The 10,537-nt window shown below is 37.2% G+C and overlaps 1 protein-coding gene across 1 annotated transcript in view; it reads left to right on the top strand.

Annotated features, from left to right (window-relative positions):
- Nucleotides 1–2,826: 2,826 nt before the first annotated feature.
- Nucleotides 2,827–10,537, top strand: part of CFAP99 (cilia and flagella associated protein 99) — a 58,740-nt gene continuing 51,029 nt past the window's right edge. Inside the window, exon 1 of the mRNA XM_010179415.1 lies at nucleotides 2,827–2,937. Within this exon, the coding sequence (XP_010177717.1) occupies nucleotides 2,827–2,937 (111 nt within the window). The remainder of the gene's footprint in view (nucleotides 2,938–10,537) is intronic.

Genomic DNA, 10,537 nt, shown 5'->3' with positions numbered 1-10,537 from the left:
GGGCCTCTGCGCACTCGCGCGTTTACCTCAGGCGGCGGCACCCGTCTTGGAGCCCGGGGTACTGCACTCCTGCGGCTTCACAGGCCTCAGTTGGCCGCAAGGCAGCTGTAGCCGTTTATGACACCTTCGGAAGCAAAAATGCGTAAAATGTTTTATGTGTATGGCATTCAGAAGGCGTCAGGTGCCCTCGTTAGGCTTATAACTACTTGACTCGTTTATTAGGTGTCTAGAAACACAGTTGAAGAAATCAGCAGGCTTGTGTTAATCTGTAGACAGGATTGTTAGGCTTTGCTCCCAGAGTTTTCATTAATTTGTGAGTTAGGGCAAGTAGCCAGCCTTGGTGTCCTTTGGCTTACCTATGTGGCAAATATAAGACAACTTATTTGCAGAAGGTTTTGTACAATGAATATTTAATTATAAAGTTCCACAAGATATTAGATAAAAAATACTGTGTCAAGTAAAATACTTGTAGTAGGTATGCAAAACATTGAAATAGATGCAAATTAAAAATAAACATAAGATCCAGGCTATAGCTGTTCAGGATGAATGTTTTCCGTCTGATGCTTTGCTGCCTAAAGGGAGGAATCTGCTGAGAAGAGGAGCAGTGCCCAGAACTGCTCTCTGCTACACTCAGGTGACAGTCAGTGATGCGGAAAAGTCCAGAGGAAATGAGTATGGCAGGATGTAACCATTGGGACAATTGTACCTTGAATTCAGTGGCTTTTTTTTCTAGCACACAGCTGAGAGAAACACCTATTCCATTTTAAGCAGTAGCTGCTTGATCTGACTCAATTTTGCAGGGAGACTTAGTTCAGCCCACTCTTTAAGGACAGCTTTCATCAGCAGAAATGCCGTAGAAGTCTTTTTAGGCCAAGACCATAGGTGCAGTTGTAAAACCTGAAGAAGTCTTTCAGGTCATTGAAACCAGTCTGTACAATTGTGGCCAGTCTTATCTTATGTAATTGCTTTCAAAATATCTCCTTATTGTAAAATAAGGCCAACTCACGTTCTTACCTCCTTTAACTGAAATTATTCTTCTGATAATGGCTGAAAATTTCTACCATTTTGCACACAGTATAAATTTATATAATTTTTATACATAGCAGTTAGAATATTCTCCTAAATGGCTGTGTGGAAATAAGGGTGTATGTCATAAGACAAAGCATTTTATTCCTGATGTGTGTGTTTTAAAACATTGATTCTAATAATAGCAGTTTGTTTAAATACAATCACAAAGTTCTTTCTATTAAGAAACCAGTGTGCCCAGAGTTCCCATGCCAGTTTTCATATTCCAGTTTTTGGTTTTAATTATTATTATTTGGAGAGGAAAGTTGAATATCAGCATGTACAGAGCATGAGAACTCAAAGTTATTTCTAATATGCCAGAAGAAAAAATATTTGTCACTGGTGAAGCTGTTGGAGCCTGAATTATGATTCAGCCTGAATGGGTTCAGAGGTATTTTTTTCTCCCTTATCCAAAATCCCTTGTGAGTGTTAGAATCTTGGCAGGTACAGAGAAACAGATCATGGTTCTCAGAGGACTGGAGAAACAGAGATTCCCCCTGTGGCAGAGGCAGAGCAGCACCTCGTTTTTTTTTTATTTGCCATCCCTTGTCATGATCCAGCCTTGTTGTACTGGAATTAATTGTTTTTTAATTGGACATTTTCTCTTGATCACAGCAGGTAACTCAATGCCTATATTAAACATAATCACAGACAAACTATTTTTTCAGTGGTTTGAGATTGGTAATTAAAAGTGCTGTTTAGGCAATTATTATTGAATATGATAGTGCTGAAAGGCAGAGTACAAAAACACTGTATCTGGAAATGTTATGTTATCCTTTTAAAACAAGAAATGAATTATCTTTATCACAATGGGAATGAATCATCTGGATCAAGCGTTCTTTTCTACTGTCAGAATATGATGATATATAAAATACAAGAATGATTTTCAAAAATACGTTTTTATTTTCACCATGGAAATTGACTTCTGTGCTCATTTTTTCACATTGCTAAACCATTTTAATGACTTTCAGCCTTGATCATAACTAACATTGGTCTTTGATAAATAACAGCATGTGCATGTGTATAAACAAATGATTTCTATTTCTTGTCATGCTAACATTAAAATCTAGGTAGCCGGTTCTGCAAACTCTCATGCGTATGAGTAAGACATCGTTTGAGATTGATGTAATCTAATCATTTCACATACAAAGCATCAAGCATAAAAAGTACCCAACTGCTGTGCCTTCAGAAACCTTGATGGTGGCCTAGACTACTGATGTGTTGTGATTGCTACCCAGCTTGCTCACCAACAGTGTCTCATTGCTTCCTTATAATCCCTCTCTGCTCCTACTCTTTTCTTGTTTTGGAAAAATGGGCTGCTAGTAGCAACATGTGATAAGAAATAAGACTAAAGTTTTGCTTTCTCACAGGGCATCTCACTGGAAAGAGCAATGTATTAAATAGGACCTGGACAGCACATCTGCAAAAATTCATGCTTTATTATTATCTTTACTTATGTCTAGTCAAATAACCTGATACATTAAACCATTTCAGGTGTCATCCTAAGGATCTTTTGAAACACTTGCAGAATAAGAAATATATAATTATGTCTTCTGTTTTATTGATGTTTATACTGTGTTCTCATTTCTCCTGTTAGCTGTTCAGAGCAACTGTGATTTTGAAAGCTTGACCTAAATGTTCTCTTCTACATTACTGCAGTATTATCTCCTCTATGAGCCTATCAACATACATTATGCTACAACTAAAGGAGGCATGAAAAATTAATGATTTACTATATTTATAGGATTCTCCATGATGAAGATGGTCAGCCATGGAAAACATATTGCAATAATAGTCCAACAGCTTAACAAATTTGACCCTGAAAATCAGAGCGTGGAGGATTTCTTGAATGAATCAGCTAAGATGTTGCAGGTATATTAAGTTTCAGTTCATCTTACATAGCTTACCATGTTTTACTAGCTGATTTTAAACATAAATATGTTTGTTTTCTAACATGTTGTAACTGTCATAGATTTTTCTTACAGTGACATTTTTCATTTATGACTAAAGTCAAAATTTCTTATGGTTATCAGCAGAAAACAAGGAAATAAAGATCAGAGGCATTGAATAACTGCCTGGATAGCAACAGAAGACAGGGAAAGCAACAACTTCCTAAAATGGATCTGACAATGACAGGAAAAGCTTCTCTTCCACTCCTGACTAGGCTGTTTTGTATTTTCCTATCTCCTTTCCTCCTTCTAAATGGAAGTTTCTGTCAGCAACACCCATTTTTTCTATATGAATGCAGTTCAGAAACTGACTCACAGGATCAGGTATTCTTGCTCTGAGGTCATAAGCGACCATCAGAATGGTGGGATAAAAGGCAAGTGACAGTAAGTCAACCACCTGATTTTAATCTAATACTGCAAGTAACCAAGATTTGCAAATACGTAGCTGTACAACCTGAAGCAGTCCCCATCCTTTCCTGACCATAGTCTGTCACCTCTTCCCACCTCTTTGTCCTCAATGCCACCCTGACTTGTGCTGATGCAGCTACTGGATTGAATCAGCTTTAGAAAATCACTAAGGGAAAAGAGTAATATTGTTTAGACTGCTATTGTCTGAGAGTGCTGTGTACTATCAAACTACATTGCCAGAGCCCTGATTCCATACTGTTACCTAGCTCAAGTGCTCGTTTCCCCTTCTGACAATGAGCTCTAAAATGCTGTTTTTCTAGTTAGACAGTCTTTTACATTGATTTTGCATAAACACAAATGACTACAGGAATATAAAACTGTGGAGGTGTGATATGAAAATCAGAGGCCAAAGCCTCTGATGAGGATCCATACACATTTATTTGGCGCTTACTTTCTAAAACAGTTTCCACTTAGGCCCCTAGTTTCTGCCACTTCTCTTCTGCCTTGTAGCACTGGCATAACTCTGTGCATTTGCATGCTGAATTACATCCAGAAATTGATCCAGTTTCAAAATAATAATTTTTCACTGGGCAGAGAGCAGGTAAATTCAGCTACCACTGTTGCCAAAATAAGTATTTGTAAAAATGAGTATTTGAATCATTGTTCTTCTTAGCACAGGAAAGGTGATGCAAAGACAAAAGAAGCAGTAACTCCATTAAAGAAACATGAATCTTGAATTTCATAATAAACCCTTTCAAAGGGGGAAGAACAGGGAGGATAGCTGATGCCAAAGATAAGGCAGAAATCTTTCTCTGGAATAGTTTCAGCTCGCTTACTACATTATATTTTTGCTGTGAATTTATCCAAGAAAGTAAAAACTAAGATCTGTGTTTATATAAAATACAGATTTGTTTCAGTACCAAATGGGTGATTATAATTAATAATGAAAAAATCACTTCTTTCTTTTTTATAATAGGCTTATGATCCTAAAAACACTGTAGCATTTTTGTACACATGATTTCCAAGCTTGGCCACTTACCAGTCAGCCAATATTAACTGACCCATGCAGAAACTTCCTCCAGTTTGTATCCTGTTTAACACCATCACTTTAAATCACAGACTAGATTCATGCCTGTATGTCTTATGCTAGCAGCATGACAAATAGCAAAGCTAGTGGTGTGTACTACTGACCAGACAAAAATCAGGAGGGCTTTTTTGTCCAAAAGCACAAATTGAAATAATTTCAAGACGCAGCTCTCTTACTTATTTACTTACTTTATTTACTTACTTTACTTATTTATTCAGTGTATCAGACCTGACTTTTCTACAAGTTACTATCTTCTATTACTTTTCTAATTGGTTAATTAGTTTTCCATCCCCTAAAAGTACAATCAGATTCTAGACATTTTCAACACTGTATGTTTTGTTCGTATTATATATCTTAATTGTATTTCGATGTTTTATAGTCTTTATGTCCTTCTAATGTGATACCTGAGGTGTCTTGTTTAGTTCTTTGATAACCTGTTGATGACCTACATAAAATACACTTACTAGCCTATTGTTTAGCTATTTATGATTGTTCCTGTTGAAACCAACAACTCTGGGTTAGATTATTTCTCAGAATAAAAAAGATAGCATGCACAGGTCATTCCAGAATATGTTCAAAGGAGTTCAGCATCCCTGTAGTGTCTCTGCCACTACGAAAACCAGGATTGTCGAGTGCCAGATCCTGGAGATAAGTACCTCTGACAGCCACACATTCTCACCTGAACTGCAAGGACCAGATAGCAAAGGAAGTCTTGCAGAGAAAAAAATCTCTCTCAGAATGAAGTAGGTTTCAAAGAGCAATATAAATGCTTGTAGGAGCTGATCAAAAGTAAATAAAATTACTTGTTTGGAAATCTAATGAATGAAATGAGGAGATGGGCATCCTTGGCTAATCAGAAATGGGGGATGACATCAGTAAAGAATAAGAGGTAACAGGTAGAATGGAGCCAGGTTGTGAAACATCTTGATAGCAAAGACAGGCAGATTTCGTTTTATGTACTAGAATCAACTGTGAGATGCTAAGTGGAGTAAGTGGGTCAAAACACTGGGCTAGCAGAACACTTAACGATAGCATTCCAGATACTTAATTTGTTAGTGAAAGATTGGATTAGTTAAACTCAGGAGACAGATGTTTATTACAATAAAATAGAATTTCTTGAGGCATTACCTCAGATTTTTAGCTATGAAGTGATAGGTAAATACTACTTGAAACCTACTGTTCAAAGAGAGTGAAAAAATGTGCACATAGACTGGTTACAATATCCTGGAGAGCAGACTACGTTAAAAATTATCTCTGAAGTTATGGGCTTAACTGACAAGCAGGGTGGTGATAGTACCAATAACTGAGGAAAGAAGTAGCAAGGGAGTTCTGAAGTTTTGCTTTAACATTGTTGAAATTAAGCTGACAATAACACAAGGAAACGTCACAGAGAGAGAGGCCAGCACATTAGGCTGCAGTTTAGGGTTCTTATTTGTGTACATGATGAATGTGTATATGTTATGAAAGGAAGTTGGATTTAGTCCTGAGGGAGTGAGTCTGGAAGACACAACCTGTCTTGATCAAAATATCCCTGTCAACAGTCTACCAGGGGTAAAAGACCATTCTTGTGGGAATCCTTGCAAATTAAAGCAGTAAAAATCTCTGGCAAAGTGAGGCACAGGAAAAGTGAAAGTGGGCAAGCAAATATATCTTAAAGGACTTTACAATACAAACATATGAAAAAAGAAAGAGGCATAAGATCCAAAGGGTCGAAGCCGTTGGGTGAAAATATACCAGCCCCTATGAATAACTTGCTTTACAAAGGGTAGCAAAAAATAACTGGTAGATTTCCATTAGATCTTTTACTAAATATAGAATCAACCTTTGTTGAATATTCTGGTCAAAAACCAACACAACATTTCTGCTAGTTTCACTGTGCTGCTGCGAAGGTGACACAATCCAGAGGTTTGTGCAATAGTAGCTCTTCAGTAAGATTTTCTTCTTAATCTCTAGATGCTCTAATTTTGCTTACACTTAAGGTTACATAAATAAGTAAAGCAAAACCCAAAATATATGATTGTATGAAATAATAATAGTATCTTTTACTCTTTCATAAAGACTGTGTAGAAATGTTGTGTTTTGGCAGTTCACAGTGATTGGGAAATGTCTGTACTGTAGAGGTTTGGATTACTCTGCAAGCCAAATACTGGGCAAATGGAAGAGAAATAAAATGGGTTCTGTTCTAAACCCCATCATCTTTATATCCCTGTCCTTTCCCTTACTCATCCTCAAATTTACTTGTCCAGGTCTCTTTATTTAACCTGTCCCAGTTCCATCTCTTTAAATTATTGGTTCCATTGCTATTGTTACTGTTGAGCAAATCCTGCTTGCCTCTTTGGTTTTGTTCTGCTCACTCCAAAATTCTTGCCTGTTCAGTTCCAGTCTCTAGTGTACCTAAATGTCCTATTTATAGGACACCTAATATATATTGTAATACCTAATGTACCTAAAAACCTAAATATCTCTCTCTTCAAACTGAAGCCCACAAGAGGCAGATGTCATGGAGAAGACAGGTGAGGCAGACTCTCCTCTGTCAGTTTGAGCTCTCAAACTGACCCAGCATGGCTTATCACAGAATTAAACTAAGCAGAGCGAAAGCTCTGCTCTTCCTGGGCTGGGCATGGTAAGGGCACACACAGAATGTTCAGAGAAGTTTACAACTGTGGTATAAATTCACACAAAACACATGTAAATGGATATCTTTCACCTGGCAAAATGTGCATGGCTTTTCATAAGACAACCAAAACCCCAAATTTGTAAGACGCTGCTTGACCCCTGTGTGCCCCTTTGAAAATGCTTCCATAGCTATTTCCTTGAATTTGATTTGCAACTAGTTACCATTTACAAATAGTGAGGTAAGAACCTGAAAATTTGACACCATTCTATCAAATAACCCATTCCTTTAATCAGACCATGTGAGCCACTCTCATCTTGTTCCTCTTGAATAGCATGGGAAGGTATCCACTAATTTCAATAGGAACAGAAGCAACTTCTTGATCATTATTTTTATTTCTTAATGCATCTTTATAATTTGGTTTAAGTATCAGTGTTCCCATCTGAACATATTCCCTCATTGCAGGAAATCTTGTCCCAAGCTTTGAGATAGAAATCTGTTTGGAAAACATTTGGGTGCACATTTGGGTGCTTCCAAGTATATTCCTCTGGAACATCCTCTGCCCAAAGTCAGGAGCATTACTGTGTACATACATTGGTGTAAATGAGATAAGTATTTGGCCATCTTTATTTATAGGGAAATGATGGCATTAGATACTGCTATCAAGAGTTATGTTTTTGTAGCTGTATGTGGGATTTACTTTACACAGTCCATTTACAGTAATGGTGGACGTACATCTAATCCCTGTGCACTGCTTGGAAAAAGCACCCTTCTTTCCCTGCGTCTTTGTAACTGAGGTAGATCAAGCAGATAACATATCCCATAAATGCTGGGATACATTTTTCTTTTTCACTTATTGCGCTTTGCAACCACTTAGTATTTCAAGATACAAATAGGGAATGAGAAAATTAGTACTAAAGGAATAGAAAGTGCATTTTATAGAGCAGCCATAAACCACTACTTCGGCAGTAGTTCAGGTCTGTCTCAACCAGTGTATGTATAAAGATAGAATCTTTTTGGTGAGATGGAAATGTATAAATAAATTGCCTGAGTGTCAGGTAGTTAATAATGTTTAAAACCAAGGTGTCAAGAGAGAACATAACCTCTACAAGTCCACTCAGGAAGCAAGCAAGAAAGATATGTTTCAGTCTCAGTTCCTGCCTTCCAACTCGTAGTTATCACTTCTCTATACAAGTGGTGTTAGGGAAACTCACTGATTATTAGCCTCCTGTTTTTAGAGTAATGCAAATGAAACATAGTAAGGATTTTTAATTCTTGAAAAGTGGAAGATAAATAACATGGTTTCCTCTAACTAGAATGTTATGATCAAAATTAGTCTAGATTCTGTGTTAAACTCCATACATTTTATTTCTGCAACCTGTGAATTTTACATCATAAAAAGAATTTCCACTTGTTGTTCTCGGTGAATGATCAGACTTGATTTTCTTCCAGGAAGAAAAGTACACTTTGACTTGTAATTCAGTTATTTACAATCTTCACGTTTATTTTATTGTAAGTTATGAAGATTATAACACAATACTGGATTTGTTTGTCACTGCAAATATTTTCAATAGAACATAGGTTGATTAGTAATATCATGGGTGATTCCTAGTTGCAACAAACAATCCTTCACCTTCAATCATCAAGAATCATATTACATCCCTCAAACCTCCTAAAAACAAATAAGTGCAAATAAATGTTTGCTTCAGTCTTGTGACCTTGTTGCTATTAAAAGAAGATCCAATTTGAATTAACTCAACACATTAACTTAAACTTCTTTAAATCTCAGTTCTTTGAATTATTTGTATTCATATTCAAATTTACACCTCTATTTCTGTTGCTCTTCATTTGAATGCTCAGACTACTTCTCCTTGTTCATCTTACTAAATGCTTTTTAATACTCCTTTCATCAGACTGATGCCCTCCAGATAATATCTTCATTCTTATGTACTAAACCCCCTTCTTTTTATTAAGTATTCTTCAATTAAATCTACCAAAAATAATCCATATCCAGAGTGATCCTTCATCCAGTGTACATCGTACATAAGGATATTGTTTCAGCAGGCCATTTATAGAAATCACAGAATCACAGAATCACAGAATCACAGAACGTTAGGGATTGGAAGGGACCTCAAAAGCTCATCCAGTCCAATCCCCCTGCGGGAGCAGGAACACCTAGATGAGGTTACACAGGAAGGCGTCCAGGCGGGTTTTGAATGTCTCCAGAGAAGGAGACTCCACAACCTCTCTGGGCAGCCTGTTCCAGTGCTCTGTCACCCTCACTGAGAAGAAGTTTCTTCTCAAATTTAAGTGGAACCTCCTGTGTTCCAGCTTGTGCCCATTACCCCTTGTCCTATCATTGTTTGTCACCGAGAAGAGCCTGGCTCCATCCTCGTGACACTCACCCTTTAAATATTTATAAACATGAATGAGGTCTCCCCTCAGTCTCCTCTTCTGCAAACTAAAGAGACCCAGCTCCCCCAGCCGCTCCTCATAAGGGAGATGCTCCACTCCCTTGATCATCTTTGTAGCCCTACGCTGGACTCTCTCCAGCAGTACGGACTGCATCTGTTCATTGTGAAAAAAGATTAAGTTTTGTACCTAACTGAAGCATCCCAGGCATTTTTTCTTCCCTGTGACTGTTAGAATCAAGCCTGTGCTATGATAACAAGAGACAGATTTTAACACAGAAGTTACCATGCAATGTGCCTTTCTCTATGCAAACTCACTTTATTTTCAGTGGAATTATGTGCTTCAATTAGAGTTGCAGGATCAGACCCATCATATTGACCTTTATAAGTCCCATTTACTGAAAAGTTTACAAGTGTAAAATCAAAACTGCCACCCCAAATTCACTGCTTAGCTCCTTCAACCCTCTCGTGTTGATAGCAAGAGGAACCTGTTTATGAGCTTTCTATTTCGCAAGAACATGGTGTAATTTGGCATAACTCTTCATAGTTCTCATTTGTATTGGTTCAGCTGCGTCTCACACATGCCCACTCAACTGTGAGTAAAACCCCCAAATGTCAAAAGTCGTAGATTTTGTTTTAAAGATGAAAATAATGTAATGCCAGAGTATTTTGATACATGTGGTGAAAAAAATCCTACTAAATTGTACAAGTCTAATTTGTGTTATTAGTTACTGACATAAATGCAGATTAGGATCTTTCTAAGGAAAGAATGGAATCCGATTTTTCTGCAATGTCCTGCTTATATGATTTAATATTAAATACAATGGACAATAACATTAACTGTATCTCTTCAAGATGGTCAGCATTATTGCATGAAGATGAAATACTAGCTTCTGACTGCAACATTGACTCTAAACAGTAAAAGCAGAACATTCCCTTACTTATATCCTAAGATCCCAGGATTTTTCCCCCATTGAAGTTACTGGAAGCATTTTCACTTTCC

This window comes from Mesitornis unicolor, unplaced genomic scaffold (genome assembly GCF_000695765.1).
Source record: "Mesitornis unicolor isolate BGI_N332 unplaced genomic scaffold, ASM69576v1 scaffold912, whole genome shotgun sequence".
Lineage (NCBI taxonomy): Eukaryota > Metazoa > Chordata > Aves > Mesitornithiformes > Mesitornithidae > Mesitornis > Mesitornis unicolor.
The sequence above is the reverse complement of the archived record's forward strand: the minus strand, read 5'-3'. Positions and strand labels throughout refer to the sequence as shown.